The sequence below is a fragment of the Cibotium barometz genome, chromosome 31 (assembly GCF_041138505.1).
Source record: "Cibotium barometz isolate CiBa-2024 chromosome 31, ASM4113850v1, whole genome shotgun sequence".
Taxonomy (NCBI): Eukaryota; Viridiplantae; Streptophyta; class Polypodiopsida; order Cyatheales; family Cibotiaceae; genus Cibotium; species Cibotium barometz.
In genome coordinates this window covers 29,980,573-30,003,663 of record NC_141076.1, presented here as the reverse complement: position 1 = coordinate 30,003,663, position 23,091 = coordinate 29,980,573, and the positions used below count along the sequence as shown (strand labels likewise).

Below are 23,091 nucleotides of genomic sequence, written 5' to 3'. Positions count from 1 at the left end.
GCGGCCTCAGTGGTTGCTCGGGCAGCAGGACTCCCGGCCATTCGTGTTGTGGTTCCGTCACCAGAGTCCCTCCCGAAGACGATCCTCCTCCCTTGTCTTTCTGGAGGACATCTGATACAGCGCGTGGAGTATTCGGGCCTCCCCGGCCAGTGTTTCATATGTCGGGAGATGGGCCATCTCGCACGCGCATGCCCCCGCAAGGGGGTTCATCCTTCACGCTATGCGGCCTCTGGACCCACTGCAGGAGACCCGAGAGGTGGCCATCCACCTCCGAGACCGGACATCCCTGGCTCGCCACAGCAGGCACCACCATCGGACGAGCAGGCTCCAGCGGAGAACGCCGCGCAGACCCAGGAGACTGGCGGCTGGCAGGAGGTTCGCCGGCGGAAACGCCCGGCCCGCAGGGACCGTCGCAGACGCCAGCAGGCAGCACAGGCTGGCGGACAGGCTGGTGGACAGGCGACTCCGGCTGGCGTACAGGCACCTACCCGCATTTATGCTCCAGTCAGGGATAGGCGGCCTGCAGGTCCCACCCCGATGGACGAGGATTCAGACTCAGTGCCCGTTGTTGAGGCCGATGGTGGAGCCTCTCACGTGGAGACACCACTCCCGCCTCCCCCCCCGGGGGGGCCCCGCCCCCTCCTTGGAGCAGTTTTCCTGAGGATCCCCGGCCGCTCTCTGCGTCCCCCGGTTCCCCTCCCCCCCACCCGGAGAGCACTCTTTCCTCCCCCCCCTCTCCCCCCCCCGCCCCCCCCTCCCTCCTCCCCTGCGGCCCCCCCTGACTCCTTTCCTCTGGTAGATGCCTTTCCATCCTCCACTCGCTCCCCCCCCCTCCTCGCCGCGAGCCCCCATCCCCCCTTCGGCCTCTCCAGGATATTTCGCCAGACCACCCGCTGCCCCGGGGCAGCGCAGCGGGGTAGGCCAGAGTTCAGTCCAGCGGCTGTTTCACCGCCTCTCCGGGCCGGTGGAGATGGCGATCCTAGCTTCGCCCGCCACAGAGTTCTCTCCAGCCTCCCCGGGGGGGCCCCCACGAGTGATGGGGCTTCCAGTGGATTACAGTTTTTTCAGGTGCCTCCAGCTGGATGCTGGCCCATTCGAGACACTGGTCGCGCCCTTGCGAGTTTGCGTGGTGTGCCATCCCTCTCGTTCTCCTTCAGTGGTGAGCAGCATGGTGGCCTTCTCCTTTCCTCTCAGCGTTGCCCCAGACACAGCATGGGACTGCAACTTTGTAGAGGAAGTTCTTCGTGACCAGATACTGGAGTTTTCTCACCACTTCAGTGACTTGGGGCTCACGGACTTATTGCAGACCCGACTACACTCAGCCCGCATGAGCCTGTTTGGTATAGGAGATTGGCGGGTGGATCCGGTCCACACATCAGTTGAGGCGGTGCTATTGATTCTCCTCCATGCCGCCCCGAGGGTGCAGCCTACCTTTCGATATTTATATGCAGAGGAGTGGTCTCACGCCTATGCTCTGGACAGGGCGAAGGCGGAGTGGAGCTGGACACAGACTCAGGTCACCCTCTTTCTGGAGAGACTCCGCACCCGGACAGACAGTGACTACTCTCCCTCCAAGCCGGCGCCCAAGACTCACAGAGTGGAGGGCAGATCATCCGGACCGGCTGAGAGGGGTGAGCCAGTGGTGGCTGCTTCACTTGCCACAGCTCATCCATGAGGATCCTCTCATGGAACATCCAGGGTCTCGGTGGACGTCGCTGCTACATTGGTCGGGGCAGACTTCGCCAGGAGATCCAGAGGGCTCTCGTTGGAGGACCCATAGATATCCTCTTCATCCAGGAGCACCACCTTTCTGCCGGGCGTACCCGCACCTGCGGGAAGATCTTGCCAGGCAGGAGTCACACTTTTTGGTCCCCGGCATATGGCCCCCAGGGGAATCAGGGCGGAGTATGCATTTCAGTCAGCGAGCAGCTTCTTTCCGAGGTTGTGGACTCTGGCACCCTGGTTCAGGGTCGCGCGCAGTGGATCATCCTTCGGGTTGGGGAAGATCGCATTGGCTTCCTCAACTTCTACGCCCCTAACGGGGCATCCGGGAGAGCTGAGTTCTGGAGCACCATTAGGCAGTCCCTCCCCTTGGCAGACCACTAGTGCCTAGGAGGGGATTGCAACATGCTGGAGGATGCAGAGGACAGGTTGGGGGGCAGCCAGGAGACCATTCATGGGCCAGAGCTCGCTGCCTGGGAGGAGCTTGTGCTACAGGTGAGAGGCCAGGATCCGTGGACTCTCCCGGAGTTTGGCAGGTTGCAGGGGAGTCTCTCTTTCTCGCGCTCGGATAGACAGGCCACAGGAGTTAACCTCTCTCGCATCGATAGGTTCTACATTGATGAGTGGGCTTGTGATAGAGGTGGCACCGTGGGCATACTTGCAGGCTCCTCGCTTTCAGACCACTTCCCAGTGCTTCTCCAGATTGAGGACCCTACGAGAGGAGAGCGGGGCCAGAGCGTCCGGATTCCAGATTGCCTCATAGAGGAGCCTGAGATCGCGATCAGAGTTGAGCAGGTCTGGCAAGAGCTGCAGTTCAGGAGAGGATCGGCAGCCAGTGATCTTGCCAGTGGCTTGCAGGAGATCAGTCGGATGCTCAGACTGGCTGCCTTGGACCGTCTGGAGGCCTTCAGAGAGCAGGAGAGGAGCCTACGGAGGAGTCTAGCGTCCCTTCAGAGACTCCAGGAGAGAGATCCTCTGAGCCCCTGGATCTCAGAGCAGATGGAGACAGCCCGCACTGAGATCAGATCCATCGAGGAGAGGCGGGTGGAGTTTCGATTCCATGCTCGGGCTTCTTTTTGGACTCAGGCTGGAGATAGAGTGACTCGGGATTTCTTTGAGGCGAATGGGCCTCGATTCAGACGAGAGGGTCTCAGGCGGCTTCACCAGGCTGATGGCCAGGTTGTGGTGGATCCCCCCAGGGTTCGGGCGATAGCCACAGATTTTTTGTCACGTGCATCCCGCACTTGGATGCCACGTAGACATTCTGTACAGAAGGTGCAGGACCTGGGATGGTGAACTGGTCCCATGTGAGCCCAGTCCGGGACGAGTCAGCCAGGGATCCATCTCAGTCGTCCGAGGTCAGGTGTGCATTGTCCTGCACATGAGTCCAAGGTCAGGTGTGCAATGTCCTGCACAAGAAGCAGTGCCAGTCCGCGCTGTGAGTCTCCCTCTGGAATGATGTCAGATGTGCTGAGTATCTGGTTTGCAACTGGATGCCAGGCCTCTGTAGGCATGTAGGTTGCATGAAGAGATGGGGCCAGCCCATAGGGCTACCCCAGTGTAGGTGTTTGCATTGGCATAATTAGTATGGGCATGGGGGAGGCATAGAACCACCCCCAAGGGGCCAGGAGGGCCCAAGACTTTGCCCACCAGCCAAGGCAAGGGCTGGAGGGGCAGTCGGCCAGCTCCAGACCCTCTGGACAGGCAGCCGACAGAGGGTAGAACCCCTAACAGTAGGCGGCCAGGTGTGGGGGGGCAGCCCTACACCTCTACGCATGGTGCCCAGCAGCAGGCTGCTGTCCCAGATCATATGCGCAGGCTGGACAGTACTTGTCAAGTGTGAAAACACTTTTATAAAAGTGTGAACCCAATTTATTATTAAATTCAGTCGTGGAGCTTCATGAGAGCCAGCCGACTGCATGATTTGGGAAGTATAAAAGCCCAAGTCATATTTCATTCATAGCATCTCACAATTCACCAAGAGCTCCAAGCAACCAAGGGCCAGGACAGCCAAGAACATTGCTAAAGCTAAGGGGTGAAGGACTGAAGGTCAAGGGCAGGTTTTCCAGCCAAGAAAAGGTCAAGTACTCTTGTATTTGTTTCAGATTCACATCATTCTAATAAAGCAAATACACCATCCGTGGTGGGGGCCCTACAGAGGGTATTTGGGACCCAATACTGTGTCCTCTCCATCTCCCCCTTCTCTCTCTATTTTCTGCACATCGTCTTTCAGTTTGTGCGTTAATTCCGTCGCGAAAAGACTGCTGTTTTCTGAGTTTTGAAGTACCGATCCTTCTCCGAAGTTTCCGCATATTACAGTGGTATCAGAGCCTACTTCAAGGACGAAGATTCAGCAAAGAAAACCAGAAAATTTTTTCGCTCGTGTGGTTGGTTTTTAGACGCCGGTGGACTACCCCTTTCGGAGTGACTCCTGTCCCTCGAAGGACGGTTGGTTTTTAGCCTCCGGAAGCCTCCGGAAGTCTCCCACACAGACAGTGGATGGTCAGATTGCGTTCCGGAAAGGAATTGCAGATTCCCGCTATGGCGAGCTTTGGCGACGAGAGAGAACCAGAACCATGGGACCAGAGTGCACCAGGCAGCCCAGCTAGGGCACCCGGCTTGAGTGTACAAGACATGTTCCAGCAGATGATGCGAGCAATCGCAGACCAGACAACCAAGTTGGATGAGCAGAAGGCGCGGATTTTGGCTCTGGAGGAGCGTTCTCGCTCTCCAGCGTCGCGTTTTCCATCTCCTCCTCCCTCTCCTTCCGTACCTCAGATACCAGATCCTCGTCACAGGGACCCTCTCGAGGGGTCACAGCAGCAGTCAAGCTCCTTGCTTGAGATGCAGATACGGGCATTGGAGATTCGACAACGAGAAGACGAAGCCATGCGACGAGTGGAACACGAGCGTTACCTCCGAGCTTTGGACGCCAGATTGACACCGGCGGCGCCCTCGAATCATTTTCCCGAGAAAATGAACTTCAGTAAGTATAATGGTAAACTCGATCCCACTACTCTGTATTCATGGTTACATCAATTTGAAGCTTACTTTGCCGCAGTTAGGAAAACAGATATTGACAAAGTGATCTTAGCCAGTTGGTATTTGGAAGGTGAGGCCATTCCTTGGTGGACTCAGTGGGCTCATGCCCACACCAGATCAGGTATGGCAGCTTATGGGTGGGACGAGTTCGTCCGTGACCTTAAGCAGCGGTTTTTACCGCCCCACTACCTTGAGCGACTCGAAGACGAGTTCAGGGGAGCGCGTCAGAACGCGCAACCAGTCCTTCAGTTTGCCAATAGAATTTCGACCTTGTGTCTACAATTAGGCTTATCTGATGCGGACAAGAAAGGGCAGTTCTTGTATGGCCTGGACACGCACATCCAATGGGAGGTGCGTATGTTTAGACCAGCCACCTTTGAGGACGCACTCTCGCTTGCGCAGAGTGCAGAAATGAAACACAATGGTGGCAAGCCCAAGACTTCCCAGCCGGCTTCTCCCAAGGCTAACGCCTCGGGGGGCAAAAGCCAGAACCAGACGGGGTCTTCCCCAGGACAGAGCCCGGGAGCCTCTGGCTCCAAGAACTCGAACAATGCGTCTAAGCTTACTCCAGACCAGAAAGCGGAGGCAGGCAAGACAGGTGGCAAGTTGAGTGCTGAGGAGCTTGCTCAGTACAGGAAGGAGGGTAGATGTTACTTTTGTCACACAAAAGGACATACTTCTCGGGATTGTCCGAAGAAGCCTCCAAAGCCCGCCGCCGCCTCCACAGCTTCCGTGGTGAGCACAGCTCCGCCACAGATCCCAGCGGCTACCCCTAGTTCTTCAACCCCCGGTGCTTCAGTTGGAGCCATTATTAGCCGGGAGCTCGAAGATAAGCAGAAGGGCGCCCATGACCAGGAGTATGAGCGCAACGAATTGCTCAAGTCCTTTGGCTACATAGGTGGCCAGAGAGTCGTTGTCTTGTTTGACAGCGGCAGCACGGAGGATGTGATCACAGAAGAGGCCGCTAGGCGTGCCCGCTTCGAGCTCACTCCGGTGGACAAACAAGTTGAGGGTTTTAGCACAGGTATGACTACGAGCGTCAAGTATGAAGCTCTAGGTGCTAAATTAGTCATTCAGGGCATAGAGTTTGTGCGTGACTTTATGGTTGCCCCTCTTGTAGGAGCAGACATAATTTTGGGTATCCAGTGGTTTCACAAGTTCCTTCCTGATGTCAAGTGGGACAAGCACACGTTCCAGATTGATCGGAATGTGTCAAACACCCCTGTGACCATTAAGTGTGAGCCAGGTATTCCAAACTTTCCGCTCATAAGCCACTTGCAGGCTAAGCGAGCAGTCAGGAAAGGCGCACAGTGTGCGATGATTTACATCCAGACCGCCCAGACGGTGGCCAGTGCTTCCGAGAAGTACTCGGCTCTCCACGAAAAGTTCCAGAAGATTTTTCTTCGGGACAGTCTCCCTCCCCAGCTTCTCCCGTCCAGACCGGAGGATCACAAGATTGACCTCCTCCCAGGCTCGGAACCCCCGAGCAAGTTTCCGTATCGCCTTTCTAAGGCAATGGAATCGGAGTTGGACCGCCAACTCCAAGAATTGTTGCAAGCTGGCTTCATCCGCCCCAGCGTGTCGCCGTTTGCAGCACCGATCTTATTTGTCAAGAAGAAAGATGGGTCTTCTCGGTTGTGTGTCGATTATCGTGCACTCAACAAGCTGACTATCAAGAACAGATTCCCGATGCCTCGAATTGACTATATTCTGGAGAGGCTGAATGGAGCTAAGGTGTTCTCTAAATTGGATTTAAAGAGTGGGTACCACCAGGTTCGGATTGTTGAGGGGGACATCCCCAAGACAGCTTTCCGTACAGAACGGGCCCACTATGAATTTGTGGTTATGCCATTTGGATTGACGAACGCCCCAGCTACATTTAACCGCATGATGATGCGTATTTTCCGGGAGTTGATTGGAGTGTGTGTGTTCATCTTTTTGGACGACATACTCATATTTTCAGCTACAGTTGAGCAGCATGACATTGATGTGGAGAAAGTCCTTAAGTTGCTGGAAAGCAACGAGCTCTATATCAATGAAAAGAAGTCAGAATTTTATCTGTTCCAGGTACATTACTTGGGATATATAATCAGTGCCGAAGGCATTCGACTTGATCCGGCTAAAGTGGCCGAGATTGTGAACTGGGAAGTACCTCAGACTGCTTATGACATTAGATCATTTGTGGGTATATGCCAGGCATATTCCACCCACATTGATAAGTTTTCTGATCTCTCGGCAGACCTCACCGATCTGCTAAAGGGAGTGAAAACAAGGAGGCAAAAGATTCGAATGACTCCACGAGCGTTGGAGGCATTCCAGAACCTCAAGGTGGCTTTGTCAGAAGCGCCTTGTTTAGCCCTTGCCTCGTGGGACGAACCATTTCAGGTGATCACCGATGCGAGTAACATCGCAATTGGCGGTGTATTGCAACAGAATGGTCATCCAGTAGCTTACATGTCTCGTAAGTTACTGCCCGCCGAAAAGAATTACTCAGTCTACGATCGTGAACTCCTAGCAGTCATTCAGGCCTTGAAACATTGGAAACATTTCTTGTATGGCCGTGACTTCGAGGTTCGCACTGACCATCAGGCATTGCGCTGGATTCAGACAATGCCCAGTGCACAGTGGAGTGATCGACAGCACCGCTGGAGTCAGATATTCCAACAGTTTGGTGGCATGATTGAGTACCTTCCAGGAAAGGCCAATCCAGTGGCCGATGCTTTGAGCAGGAAGGGACAAGTATCTGCGATTCAGACCACTAGACTAGACCTTGTTGGTACAGGACTAGAAGACATGAAGCACACGTACGCGGATTCCGAGGAATTCGGTACGCAGTGGGAACAGGCATTGGATGCCACAGGACCATGCCATTTTCTGATACGCGATGGTTGGCTTTACTACAAAGGCCGACTATGTGTCATGAAATCATTCCGGGCAGCTCTTCTCCATGATGCCCATGACGCCATTACAGGTGGTCATAGGGGCATGAATTCGACTCTGGAGAAGTTAGAACGGCAATACTATTGGCCAAAGATGAGGCGTGATGTGTTTACCTATGTACAACGCTGTGACATTTGTCAAAAGGTGAAAGCTCCTCGTGGAAAGAAGATAGGGTTGTTACAGCCTTTGCCAATTCCTGAGGGTCCTTTCCAAGACATTTCGATGGACTTTGTCACAAATCTGCCTCCCAGTCCGAGTAAGCGTAATACACAGTGTTTGACTATTGTTGACAGGTTCAGCAAATTTGTGATGCTTATTCCTTGCAGGGCCAATGTGACCGCCGAAGATGTTGCCCAGCTTTTCATTCGGCATTGGTACCCGATTGGTGGGATTCCTAGGACCATAGTATCAGACCGAGATGCCAAGTTTACCAGTCATTTTTGGAGGGCATTGTTTGATAATTTTGGTACTAAGTTGAATTTTTCCAGTGCATTCCACCCACAGACAGATGGCCAGACAGAGATATACAACCAGTTGGCCTTTGATGTGCTGAAGTGTTATGTCCACGATCAGCAAGGTAAGTGGGAATCGTTTTTGCCTTTAGTTCAAGCTGTTCTGAATGACTCTTTTTCTTCAGCTATTGGCAGGACTCCATATGAGGCAGCGTTTGGAAGACCTTTCCAGTCGTTGTTAACCAGGACGTCGTCTTCAGTACCGGAGGCGAACAGAGTGACGGAGTCTTACCAGGAGATCCTAGAGTCCGTCAAAGACAGATTGGCTAAAGCGCAAGAGGCCTACACTCGACAGGCCAATAAAGACCGAAGGGACATGAAGTTTTCGGAAGGAGATTGGGTATATCTTCGGATTATGAAGCAAAGATTAAAGCAGGTGGGCAAGCGATGCCCAAAGTTGTCTTTCAGGAGCTTCGGACCATTCCCCATCCGGAAAAAGATTAATGAGGTGTCTATGCAGTTAAAGCTACCTCCGAGTTGGACTATGCACGATGTATTTCATGTCAGTTGGTTGAAGCCATATGCAGGTCCACCCCCTTCAGAGGTCAAAGACGAAGCGGAACCAGACATCATTGATGAAGCAGAAGTAATGGTTCCAGAACAGATCCTTCTGCACCGTTTCAAGCATGGCTCAGGCCGAAGACTACGACAGTTCCTCACGAAGTTTCAGGACCGAGGAACTCATGAAGCGGTATGGCTCGACAAAGAATTTTTCGAAGATTATCCGGCTTTATTGACGGATTATTTGGAGGCTATGCAGCTTCCGTCAAGTTAAGCAGAAGGGGATGTCACGTGCATCCCGCACTTGGATGCCACGTAGACATTCTGTACAGAAGGTGCAGGACCTGGGATGGTGAACTGGTCCCATGTGAGCCCAGTCCGGGACGAGTCAGCCAGGGATCCATCTCAGTCGTCCGAGGTCAGGTGTGCATTGTCCTGCACATGAGTCCAAGGTCAGGTGTGCAATGTCCTGCACAAGAAGCAGTGCCAGTCCGCGCTGTGAGTCTCCCTCTGGAATGATGTCAGATGTGCTGAGTATCTGGTTTGCAACTGGATGCCAGGCCTCTGTAGGCATGTAGGTTGCATGAAGAGATGGGGCCAGCCCATAGGGCTACCCCAGTGTAGGTGTTTGCATTGGCATAATTAGTATGGGCATGGGGGAGGCATAGAACCACCCCCAAGGGGCCAGGAGGGCCCAAGACTTTGCCCACCAGCCAAGGCAAGGGCTGGAGGGGCAGTCGGCCAGCTCCAGACCCTCTGGACAGGCAGCCGACAGAGGGTAGAACCCCTAACAGTAGGCGGCCAGGTGTGGGGGGGCAGCCCTACACCTCTACGCATGGTGCCCAGCAGCAGGCTGCTGTCCCAGATCATATGCGCAGGCTGGACAGTACTTGTCAAGTGTGAAAACACTTTTATAAAAGTGTGAACCCAATTTATTATTAAATTCAGTCGTGGAGCTTCATGAGAGCCAGCCGACTGCATGATTTGGGAAGTATAAAAGCCCAAGTCATATTTCATTCATAGCATCTCACAATTCACCAAGAGCTCCAAGCAACCAAGGGCCAGGACAGCCAAGAACATTGCTAAAGCTAAGGGGTGAAGGACTGAAGGTCAAGGGCAGGTTTTCCAGCCAAGAAAAGGTCAAGTACTCTTGTATTTGTTTCAGATTCACATCATTCTAATAAAGCAAATACACCATCCGTGGTGGGGGCCCTACAGAGGGTATTTGGGACCCAATACTGTGTCCTCTCCATCTCCCCCTTCTCTCTCTATTTTCTGCACATCGTCTTTCAGTTTGTGCGTTAATTCCGTCGCGAAAAGACTGCTGTTTTCTGAGTTTTGAAGTACCGATCCTTCTCCGAAGTTTCCGCATATTACATTTTTACAGGGATCTTCTCTCTGCTGAGCCAGCAGACGACAGGGTGAGAGAGGCTAGGGAGGCGGTCTGGAGCTTCACGAGACCGGTTGTGCCGGTCCATTTGCAGCACTCCCTTCTCTCCCCTTTCTCGGATACGGAACTGGAGGAGGCTCTGCAGGCATTACCTCGGGGCAAATGCCCAGGAGAGGACGGTCTCTCAGTGGCTTTCTTCCAGAGATACTTGGGCCTCCTTCATAGGGGCTTCAGATTGGCACTCCAGGAGATTATGGAGACGGGAGTCATGCCGGACAGCATGGCAGAGGGGTTGATCCACTTGATCCCCAAAGAGGGAGGAGACAGACTGGAGATTAGACAGTGGAGACCGATCACCCTGCTAGGCACGGCCTACAAGGTCCTAGCTAAGGCGATCAGCAGGCGGCTTCAGCCTCACCTTCCGGACATCATCCACTCCACGCAGACAGGCTTCATCTAGGATAGGAGCATTCTGGATAACATTTTCTCTTTCTGGGAGGCTACGGCTTTGGCTAGATTTCGACAGGAGGATCTGGCGGTGCTCCTTCTCGACTTTGAGAAGGCATATGATCGGGTGGATTGGGCCTTTCTGGAAGGCACTATGGAGAAGATGGGCTTCCCCCCTCAGTGGATTCGTGGGGTCTCTGCACTCTACACTTCGGCTCATAGCCAGGTGCTGATACAGGGCGTGTGCGGAGAGAGGTTCCAGCTCTCGCGCTCGGTGCGGCAGGGGTGCCCCTTGGCGCCCTTTCTTTTTCTTTTTGTGGCGGAGGCCATGAGCACCTTCTTGACGGCACAGGACACAGGTTTGAGGGGCCTCCAGCTTCCCATCCGCACCTCGGAGGAGCTCATAGACTCGGAGTTTGCGGACGACACTGCTGTCTATCTTCAGGGAGGTGAGGAGAACCTCCGCCGCTTCGCCTCAGCCATGGACAGGTTTTGCAGAGCTTCGGGCGCTTTGATCAACTGGCACAAGTCGTGTGGGCTGTGGGTCAGTTCTATGCCCCCCCCGACTTGGAGGCCAGTTGATGGTTTTCAGTGGCTGCCCCCCGGCACTACAGTGCGTTATTTGGGATGCTATGTGGGCATTGATATATCTCCGGAGCAGCAGATAGCCCCCCTTCTTTTGAGTATTCGGAAGAAGCTTCTGTATTGGAGTACCGCTCGTTTATCTCTGGCTGGCCGAGTGGTTGTGGCCAACCAGGTTCTGCTCGCTACCATGTGGTACATCACTTCTTGCTGGGCCTTCTCTCGGGCGTGCATTGGCCAGGTGCAGAGGCTCATCAGGAACTTTCTTTGGTCCGGAGGCGACGGGCGACCCGCCAGGGCCAAGGTGGCATGGGCTGTGATCACTCAGCCGAGGGAGAGAGGCGGCCTGGGCATTGTAGATCCTATTTGCCAAAGTCATGCTTTGCTTGGCAAGTTGGTAGTTCGTGGTCTCCTACCAGGCGCTGAGCCGTGGAAGGAGTTTCTTGTTTCCAGGATGCTCAGCCGCACTCCTTCTCTTAGCGGCCCCTGGACCCCCAGCATCAGGTGGATCTTTACGGAGCAGCGATCCAGAGGAGTGGGCCTTGGCTTCGAGGAGCGTTTTGCAGCCAGCCTTCTGAGGGCCTGGGCGCATCTGAGGCCGTCCCTTTTCCAGACTCCCCCGGGCACCGATGAGGAACGCTTGTTGCAGCCATTGATCTGGAACCCCTTGATTCGACTTCCCAGTGGCCATATGGTTGGCTCGCGGTCTCACGTGTCGTGGGGCCCGTTGAGCTCCGGCCCGGCCCAGTCCCTAGACGACTGGATAAGTTTTCAGCAGTTGCCTCCAGAGGTTCAGGAGAGGAGGCTCAGTGGGATGAGGGGCAGAGAGTTGATGAGACAGGACATTGAGGCGGCCATCCCCCGGGAGTGGCGGACCCCAGTACAGGACCCTCCACCTCCACAGTGGATGGGTGTCTTTACTCGGCATGAGATCCTTCTAGCGGTCTGCGGCACAGCGGAGAGCGTCTCCCCACTCACTTTCGAGGTGGGAGAGGGTGGCCAGCTCCAGAGGACACGACTGGATTTGGATGGGCTCCAGGGTTGTATTCTTCAGAGGGTACGGGTGGTCGGCTTTCATCAGAGGCAGTGGTATGTAGACCCCTCACCGGCCTCGATAGGGGAGGACTGCTCTTGGAGATTATGGGCGTGGGACAGCAGGCCTCTTATTCGCCTCCAGTGGGATCCAGGTGAGTGGTTTTGGCGAGATCCCTACTCGGCCCCTACCAGCCCTGCCATCCCCTTCTTTCAGTACACAGCGAGGCTGGGGCGGCGGATTCACAGACACAGGATAGCGAGCACCCCGGCAGCGGCCGAGCATTGGCGGCGACAGGGGCTCTCTCCTGCCTTTCTTAGGGACGTCTGGCAGCGCCTTTGGGCCAGTTTCCAGCCCCGGAAGGTGACGCTTTTTCTCTGGCTCACAGCGCATAGAGGATTGGCTGTGGGGGCTTGGCTAGCTTTTGGCAGACACCCAGCGTCCTGCCCTCGGTGCGGCCATGCACAGGAGTCACAGCGGCACTGCTTATGGGATTGCCCACAGGCACAGCAGGTCTGGCAGCGCGCTCTCAGGATGGTTTTTGCAGGCTCACCAGGTGAGATGTTGGTGACGTGGGGTGCGGTGGCTTGGGCCACGGACAGCGGCCCTGCTCTTGGATATGAGGACGTCCCTGGCAGTGTGACCATCCAGGTCTCTGACAGGGCGATGGCGGTGGTTCCGACACCAGACTTCTCTTCGGCAGCCTCTCAGGAGGGGGTCGGGCAGAGATGGGAGATGATCAGCAGCATGACGGCTTGGCACATATGGAGAGCCCGATGCAGGGAGGCCATTGACCACCAGGCGACCCCACCGGCGGAGGTCATACAGGCCCTCTGGGTGGACATCATTAACACCTTGAGAGGACACTGGGGGAAACTCCAGGGCGACTCGGATCGCATGAGAGGGCGCCGCAAGGCTTTCCTCCGCACTTGGCAGCCTGGTCCTTTCCTCACCGCCGCGAGGGACGAGGATGTCACTTGGCACTATAGACCGCCAGTTTGGCTTTTCTCACCTCCATCATGTATTACTAGGTAGCCCCCCCCAGAGAGCGGCCAGCCACGGGGGGGAGCTCAGGTGTTCATTGTGTTGTTTATCCCTCCTTGCGAGGTGAGCTTTGTAGCCATATGGCGTTTTCTCATTAACTAATAGAAGGATCGTTTTTTCCAAAAAAAAAAAAGAAAGAAGAAGAACAAGAACTCGATGGAGAGGGATCCAGCAAAGAGGATCGTTGACGGTGCCCATCTGAATGGCAATGGCTATGCGAATGGCGGCTCCTGTGCTAGCTGTCATGATGTTTAAAGCATTAAGAAGACCGGGAGTGCCATCTGGAATGCATCTCACTGAGACGCTCTGAGTGCACCAGCTGCTCTACCTCCTCCTTTGGGTCATTGTTTGCAAGTGAGGAGTGGCGGAGTTCAGAGTCCGGAGTCCCTCGATGCTGGATCAGAGCTAATTGAGTAGAAACTTCGTTGCCTTAGCTCGTGCAGAGAGTTGCCATCTCCTATGGAGCAGCCTTCATCTTATATGTGGCCATGGCGAAAACCTAAAAGCTTGGAAATTAGCAAGGGAACCCATAAGTACCTTTTCTCAAACTTTAAGTAGGCTCTCTTTATTCTATAGGCTGGTCCCTAATCAGGAAGACATGATGCTGGAAAAGAAAATATTATTGGAACCCTAGGCTCTGATACTAAATGTAGAGCTGTTGGTGCTATGGAAGTGCGGCAGTGCCACTAGAGAAAGGTGTACAATGGAAGACATGCAGAAGCACAATATATACAAGTAATCTACTTTAACTTGTATTAATTCGGAGAGCGCCAGCCCAAGTATACAATAGATAAAAGTACAAATGTTTGTCTGGAAATCACCGCTTAGATAGAAGCCCATGTTGATGGAAGTCATTGCTTTTTCCCAAATGCTGGCTTCTTTTGTCTGGCTCCAACTTCTAGCGTACACAGGTGAGAACTTGACTGCTCGCTGAGGAAGGCTGAGGGCATATCGCTGGAGCCCCTGACGGTTCAGTTTGGGGCTGTTGGGCTGCTAGCGTGGGCTGGCTGATTAGCTAAACTCACTTAATCTTAATGTTTTGCTTTCTCACTTTGGTGCCATAATACTATCGTCCAATTTGGCCTACTTGACTTGGCTGTCTTGCCCAATCCGTCTTGCTGCTTTTTCCTATGGGGCCTGTCTGGCCACTTCTGCACTGATGTTGGGCTTAGGTGCTGGCTCCAAGCCTATCCAGAAGGTGCAGTGAGGCTCCTAGGAGGGAATCTGGAATGGGATGACTGCTCCCTAGCCCTGCATATGTCTTCAGTACTCTGAGAGAGGGAGAGACAGAGAGTCGTCTTAAAAATATCGGGGATGTATTAGTCACTCCTCCTACATAAAAATATCGGGGATGTATTAGTCACTCCTCCTACATAAAAATATCCGGGATGTATTAGTCACTCCTGCATTTGTTTATGTCATTGCGCTTACAGATCTTACTGATGAAGAGTGCGGTCTCCTGCAGGCCATGGCATACCAACATATCCTGGAAGGTCGTAGCTGCATATTGGCAGATCAAACTGGTTCGGGAAAGACGTTGGCCTACTTAGCCCCCCTCTTTCAGCATTTGCTCATAGAAGAGAAAGAGGGGTCTAGCAAGTCCCTTCCAAAGAGGCCTCGAGGTCTAATTATGGTTCCTACCAGTGAGCTTGCTGCACAGGTTTCTTATCGTCTCTCTTTTAGCTCAAAACACTGAGGCTTGTGCCTTTTTTTCTGAGAGATCATCAATCTACATACCTAACTTTGTTTGCTGTACCTATTATAGGTGCTCAGCGTTTGCAGGTTATTTTCGAAAGGAGGAACTCCTCTGAAGTCTATGGTCGCGACTGGTGGCTTCAGGCTGAAGACACAGGTAGAAGCTTTAGAGGATAGTCCTGATATTGTGATTGCCACCTCTGGACGCTTTCTTCAGCTTTCTACCTTAGGAAGCTTGGCACTTGACAATCTCAAAAGGTGCCATATCACCTTTCCGTTTTTTGCTCCTCTGTTCGAATTTCTCTTGCAAGTTGTGCATTGGGGTGATACTGATGGGGAATGGGGTTTGGTTACCCTGCGCTGCAGTGTTGTTTTGGATGAAGTGGATGTGCTGTTCGATGATCCGGAGTTCTCTGATACCTTAGAGAGGATTGAAAGCTCAGCTCCTTTCAAAACACAGTACATTCATGTAACTGCAACACTGCCAGTCGATGTATGTGATGCTATTCTGGAAAAGCATCCGACTTCCATACCATTGATGGGCCCAGGGCTACACTGTACGGCTACTGGCCTCCAGGAGGTATGACCGTGTTTGTGTATAGGATGTTCTTGTTTTAAGCCTCAAACAAATTGCTATTGGCAGTAATTGGGTCAGAGTGTATGCTTGACAAGTGAATCATTTGTCCAGGTGCTGGTGGACTGTAGTGGTGAAGGGGAGAAGACTCCAGAATCAGCTTATGAGAACAAGAAGAATGCGTTACTACAGCTTGTTGAGCAGCAACCCGTCTCTAAGACTATAATATTCTGCAACAAGGTTGGACTTAACCTAGAATGTGTAATACTGTAAGTGTCGTGTGTTCTCAGGGTTGGTACCTGTGACTTGAAATAACCTTGATTCGGGAACTTGCAGATCGAAACCTGTAGAAAGGTTGAGAATGCGTTGAAGCGGTCAGACAGGAAAGGTAGCAGACTCTCTATTCTTCCCTACCATGCAGCTCTGTCACTGGAAGCACGTCAAGAGAGCATGCAGCAATTCATGGAGGTCGACTCCAAAAAGTCCATGTATCTTGTTTGCACTGACAGGTACTCGATTTTATCCTTCCTTGTCTTTGTGTTTTGTTATCAAGTTTTGCTTGGCTTCGCATTGATTTCTCATGATGAGTGCGCAGAGCATCTAGAGGCTTGGATCTAGTTGATGTGGAGCATGTGGTGCTTTTTGATTTCCCAAGAGATCCAAGTGAGTATGTGCGTAGGGTCGGCAGGACAGCTCGAGCTGGTGGTGTTGGCAAGGCATTTGTGTTTGTCGTCGGTAAGCAGGTTTCGCTAGCACGGAAGATCATGGTTCGCAATGAGAAAGGCCATCCTATACACACTGTGCCATCGCATTCTTATTGAAGAGTTGTGCAAAGTTGGCTAGTGTACGGATTCTTATCTGTATCACTTCAAATATGCCATGACTCAGGGGTCTGTTGCAATAAAAGCTTTCTTGTGACTATTGCGCTTGATTTTTGAAAAAGCTTGGAACATATATATTTGTTGTTGTGTGTTGTATCGATCTCTTTTACAGTTTCAGGCAAGTCCCGAATACTTGGGCAAATCTTATGTACAAAACCAAGACCTCCAGAAATCTCTGGCTTAATCAACTTGCCCCAAGCCAAGAGGAAGAGGTCTTTTATTTATGATTTGTAAAAAGCTCTTTAGACTTAGACATGAGGTAACTAAAAGGTTAGAAAGAGAACTACCTCCACAGAAAGGTGTCTCCCCCCCCCCCCTCTTCCTCTTCTTTTCCTCCCCTCCCTGCCTCCAAGTTGAGATTTTGCTATTCAGTTGAAATCAGTGAATCCAAGCTAGACCCCTATTTTTGATGGTTTAGGGGAGTAGAGAATCCAAGTTACAGCATGGGGACACTAACCCAGTTCACCCGCGGTGCGCACACCTGCAGGTGTAAGACAACCCTGTCGTGTGATGTTCATTGGCTGCATCACCTGTTTGGTAGTGTGATTAACTGCCAACTCTCCTACATGCCGTAGACAACCTTCACAAAATTTATTCAAGAAGTAAAAGGTAAAAGCACAATTTTTAATTCATTGGATTTATTTACAAACACTTAAACTAGATCTTCTCTAGTGATTCCTTGACTGGACAGTCTAGATGTCAGATAACAATAATTGTGGCCACCCAAAATTGTGTTAAACAAAATATCGAGAGCTACTTTTGATGAAATAAACTCAGGTCAACAGCAAGGACATGAAGAAATGGAATTTATAAAGGATTATATAGAACGTAAATTTCTTCACATGGAAAGATTTAAAATTCAATGGTGGCAAAAACCTTGATCTAAGATTACGGACAAGGATGATCCAAATTTGTTTGTGGAACCTAAACAATCTATACATTAGTACCTCTCTTACCTTGAAGGTTCACATTGGCTTGCTTGGTAGTTTGTATAATTTGGTATTTGTCTTGAATTGTAGTACTTGACTTCTTTGGTTCTTGGCATACAAGAGCTCATATGTTCTCGTCTATAGCATTGAAAATAATATGTATTCATGTTAATACCCAACGGAAAACCCACAACTAGGTTTGCTCACAACCCAAGGATGGAGACTATTGACCTCATCTGATTTGTATCATTTGGTGCACATTTTAACATCAAAGTTTTAATCACTAGAGGATATATACCATAGATTATTTTGTAAATTTTTGAAGGACAAACTATTGGATATCAATGCTCAACTCTTATATTGTATTTGTCTAGACGTCGGCTAGCTCATGTTTGTATGATCCTCCATTATAAGGGGTTGCCATGGTTGAGCAGCTCGAGCGCACGACATCTCTATGGGCACATGGAAAGGTGGCCTAGGCAACTAGATGGGTTAGAGATGGCTTGGATTAGATTTGACACACTGTCAAATAGGCTATTTGATATACTCATAGCGGTCCACACATGGACTAGGTAGACATTACCCTTGGACAGCCTGTCTTTACATTGGGGGACACAAATGGGGCTCAAGATTAGCCTAGATAGTTATGGGAGGTAGGGAAAGTGTAGCAGTTTCTAGATCATCTTTATGAGCCAAGTTTACACCGTGGATTGTGGCATTGACTATGACTGTAGACTTTTTTCAAATTTCAACTAATAATAATACATTAAAATGCTGTTTTTGTTGAGCCTTTAGCCTAACACACGAAAGTGTAACGAACTCCAACAAAATGATAAAATTATATAAAACTATTTGACTTTAGATTCTCTCACTCACTCTCAATCTCACTCTCTCTCTCTCTCTCTCTCTCACACACACACACACACACACACTTACTCCATTTGTGCTCATATGACACGTGTAATGGTACAAATTGCATGATAGCCTACTTTACTAGAGTTCTTTACTTTTGTAACTCTTTCGACCTATGGGTTGTCGACTCTGTCACACCTCTGTGCGCAAGAATGTTCATCATAACCCTATAGGGGATGGTGGGGTGGGTAGTTACGTTTTTGTGGCACTTGCTATCTATGGGTTGCTCTGCAACTTTGTTACGCCTCTGTACACGATTGTTCATCATAATCTTACAAGGGATGGTGCGGGGCGGCCACCTGCTACTATGATGAAGATGGAAGACTCCTCCGTTGTGCCTCACTCACATGATCCATATATTAGAATGGAGGTGGGTTCTTTAACTCACTTAGCTTGTCTGCCATATTATTGAGCATTACACGACGTCTCTCACTCTTCCCTCTGTAAGAGGATCCTTTTATCTAGGTACACAAGTACTTAAGAAAAACACTGTTTTTTCATACCTGAATAAGATAGGATTTTGCAAGTGATTAAACTAATCTATGGAACTATATTCATAGGCATCATTATGTGTTTTGGCTCTGAATATTGTTGGATCAAAGCTTTGTTTTAATTGTTCTCCATGGTAAATATTTGAGAAAACTAAAAGAGTGTTGCTTTGATCTTTGAATACACATGGGTTCATTATGGCCATAATCATCACTCTATTTAGACTACATCTCCTCATACTAAAGATACACTACAGATGGTTATGAGTTGCCCAGCCCAAGGCACATAACAAATTTACAACTATCCTCTGAATCTCTGCTAATACAGTCCAACACCTTACCCTCCTCAAATTGAATAAGCTAATCCTCCAAAAAATGTCTTCTTAGGACAGATATGACTCTGAACAACCCCGATCTTCAACCTTATCTCCTGAGATGACCTTCTCCAACAACCAGGTGACCTAAACTGACCCCACCTGACTCTCAACTGACCACTACCTGACTGTTATCTGATTCAGCTAAATTCTTGTCCTCTAGACTCTCAGATTTTCCTCCAGAACTAGCAATCTTTAATCTTGAAATCTCTAGCTCTAGGACCCTACTGAATATGTCAGTTGTCCTCTACTGGCTCTTATTTGAGTCAGGTCTGACTAAATTGATTCAGTTGACTCAGCTGATTTAGATCTCCTTACCTCTATGTGCTTTGACACTCACATACCTTCAAACACTTCAGATCCTACAAAGATTGAACACTACAGTCTCTTACCTCACTTTAGGTGACCTTCAGCTATGATGCCTACCTGAGTTCTATCTGGTTCAACTAATTGATCTGACTCACATCTTTCCACTTATGTATCCTCTAAGGCTTAAAAACCTTCCAAAACCTTAAATCTCACAAAGATTCAGCCTTATAACCCCTAAATCGACATCAACTATCTTCCAGCTGACTCTGTTAGATATCCTTCAGCACCCAAACCGTTTGACTGAATTAGAATGACTTCTGACTGTCAAACTAGATCCAAAAAATAGCTTCCTCTCAACCCAAAAAGATTGACTCTATTCTTCCACACCCTCAGCTAACGGATTCACATGACCCTATCTCGCGAACACTGATGACCTTAGCTGATGCTATATGACTCAAACCTGCAGATCTTCACTCACAAGTGTTATTACAATCTTACTGAGATTATTACAATCTTACTGAGATTATTACAATCTTACTGAATTTTGAGAGTCTGTTTCAAACATTAACATCTTATTGAAACCTACAAGGTTTAGTCCTAGAGGTGCTACTCCTTGGAAATTGTATGCAAGTTTGCTAGTTACATAGCAATGAATACTTTGCTATCTTCAGCTCACTTGGTCTACTCTTACTGAGAGGAAGTACACTCCCCTTTTACCTACTTGATCTGGTTCTGTTCAGGTCCCTGTGCAGGATTTCAAGATTGATAGAGACACAAGCTGCCTTATAAAAAATTCATAAGATTTGTAAGATATTAATGAACTTGCTGAATGAAGGTTCTTTCAACATAAATTTAATGGTGAGTGTTGGATAAACATATAACAACTGGATGTATCAGTACATGCAGTTGGTAAGTGTTACTTGGACTTACATAATTTAGCTTGGTTGGGCTTTTTTGTTTTTATAGGTCCACTGACACCTACAATTCGCATTTAGGCTAACAAATTGTTTTGTATGTTTGTATGGATGCAGGTGTAACAGGACCTACCTTCTCTTCTCTTATGGTTAATTTCAAACAAGTTTCCCTTGCTATTTTAATTTTATTTCCACTAGATACAACTTGTCATCATTGACCCTAAAGTGTACATGATTCATAGTTGAACTTGTTTCATGTATAACATTTATTTGAATCAAGTTGGTATGGCTTTATGAATAGTGTTGTCTATTCATCTGTGGATATTGTATATGTTTTAAACTAGCAACACACACCTATACAACACAGGGTTGGCCTTAGGGAAAACCTAGCCTACCAATCTTGATCCCTTTTGTGCCAGTCAGTAACTACTCCCTCAGTGTCTTTATGGAGTTGGTTGTTGACCCAAGTGATAAGGTTGGAAGTACTACCTTCTAGCCGTGGTTATGACTCACAAGCTAACTGGTTGAAGGAAGTCATAACTACCTCTTTACCTTTCTCATACATGACTCTTGACTATGTTAATTGCAGATTTCACCCTTATTTCATGGGGCTGAGATCCCAAGCGAACACCTCCTGCGAAGGCATGTCAACATGTTCTGGCCCTGTTTTAAAGATGAAGAAAACTGCAGGAAGATTCTCTCCTCGACTAACCCAGATCCCATTAGGTTATCTCCTTCAAATCCTATCATTTAATGATTGGGTTAAGCTATTGGCTACTCTAGACAAAAACAAAGAAGATGGAATTTCTCCCATTTTCGATTTAAACCATATTCCACTTGAACCACTTAACCCAAATATGGCCATTGCAGCACTAATTGATTACTTGTTTCACTTTGCCAAAAGACTCCAATTGGAGTATAATGTCCCTCAGAACATAGCCCAAATTCTTCCATTTATATTTATGGAAAGAATAAAGGGCATTCCGCACAATTGGCTGGATAAGGAATCCAATTGGATGACACATGACATCCTAATAGAATTATCCGAGACTACGGATACATTTATGACTGTTGGGCTAGAGAAAGCACCCAACAATGTGTCACTTATATGCAAACAACTGGCATATAGGGCGGGTTGGCAAGACTTAAATTTAACCCGTCTTTAGTCATCACTCTGATGAGGGAGTAGGCCCATACTCAAGGGGCCTAAACTTCATTTTGAGTATGGTGCTTGGGTTGGGGTGGGCACACACACACACACACACACACACTTACTCCATTTGTGCTACATCACAAGTGTAATGGCACAAATTGTATGATAGCCTACTTTACTAGGGTTCTTTAATTCTGTAACTCTTTCACATTAGACCTATGGGTTGTTGTGACTCTGCCACACCTCTATACATGAATGTTCATCATAACCCTACAGGGGATGGTGGCGGGCAGTTACGTTTTTATGGTACGTACTGCCTATGGGTTGCTGCAACTTTGCCACGACTCTATACATGATTGTTCATTATAATCTTACAAGGGATGGTGGTGGGGGCAGTAACGTTTTTACGGCACTTGTTGCTATGGTGAAGATGAAAGACGACTCCACTCTGCCTCAATCGTCATGACCCATATATAAGAATGGAGGTGGGTTCTTTAACTCACTTAGCCTGTCTACCTTCTTATTGAGCATTACACAATGTCTTTCACCCTTGCCTCTGTAGGGGGTCCTACCCCGGTACACAAGTACTTGAGAAAAACACTATTTTTTCATACCCAAATAAGCTGGGATTTCGGAAGTGATTAAACTAATCTATGGAACTATATTCATGGACATCATTATGTGTTTTAGCTCTGAATATTGGTGGATCAAAGCTTTGTTTTAATTGTTCTGCATGGTAAGTATTTGAGAAAACTGAAAGAGTGTTGCTTTGATCTATGAATACACATGGTTATGAACATGAGTTCATTCTGGTTATGATTATCACTATGTTTAGACTACATTTGCTCATACTAAAGATATGCTACAAATGGTTATAAGTTGTCCAACCTAGGGCACATAGCAGATTTACAACTATCCTGAATCTCTGCTTTGCTGATACAGTCCAACACCTTACCCTCCTCAACTTGAATCAACTAATCCTCTAAAAAATGTCTTCTTAGGTCAGATTTGACTCTAAACAACCCTGATCTTCAACCCTATCTTCTTAGCTGACCTTCTTTGACAATCTGCTGACCTAAACTGACCCTGCTGGCTCTCAGCTGACCACTACCTGACTGTAATCTGAATTCTTCTCCCCCAGACCCTCTATTGACTCAGCTGATTCATATCTCCTTATGTGTGTCCTTTGACACTCACATACCTTCAAACATTTCAGATCCTACAAAGATTGAACACTACAGTTTCTTACCTCACTTTAGGTGACCTTCAACTATGATGTCTGCCTAAGTTCTATCTGGTTCAACTGATTGATTTGACTCAAATCTTTCCACTTATGTATCCTATAAGGCTTAAAAACCTTCCAAAACCTTAAATCTCACAAAGATTCAACCTTATAACCCCCCTAAACTGACATCAGATATCTTCCAGTTGACTCTGTTAGATATCCTTCTACCCACAAACTGTTAGACTGACTTTTGGTTGTTAAACTAGACCCAAAATAGCTTCCTCTCAACCCAAAAAGACTAACTCTATTCTTCCACACCCTCAGCTAACAGGTCCTAACACTCACCTGATCCTACCCCCACGGACATTGATGACTCTCAAATTGATGCTATATATGACTCAAACTTTGACTCAACATACTTCAG

At 49.2% G+C, this 23,091-nt stretch overlaps 1 protein-coding gene across 2 annotated transcripts in view; it reads left to right on the top strand.

The window, feature by feature from the left end:
• LOC147620722 (DEA(D/H)-box RNA helicase family protein) overlaps positions 1–16,662 on the top strand; it is an 88,308-nt gene extending 71,646 nt beyond the window's left edge. For both annotated transcript variants that reach the window (XM_086824994.1, XM_086824993.1), the window contains exons 3-8: positions 14,679–14,873; positions 14,979–15,166; positions 15,275–15,488; positions 15,597–15,722; positions 15,819–15,991; positions 16,078–16,662. In XM_086824994.1, coding sequence (XP_086681120.1) covers positions 14,679–14,873; positions 14,979–15,166; positions 15,275–15,488; positions 15,597–15,722; positions 15,819–15,991; positions 16,078–16,303 — 1,122 coding nt within the window. In that variant the 3' untranslated portion in view covers positions 16,304–16,662. The remainder of the gene's footprint in view (positions 1–14,678; positions 14,874–14,978; positions 15,167–15,274; positions 15,489–15,596; positions 15,723–15,818; positions 15,992–16,077) is intronic.
• The last annotated feature ends 6,429 nt before the right edge of the window (positions 16,663–23,091 follow it).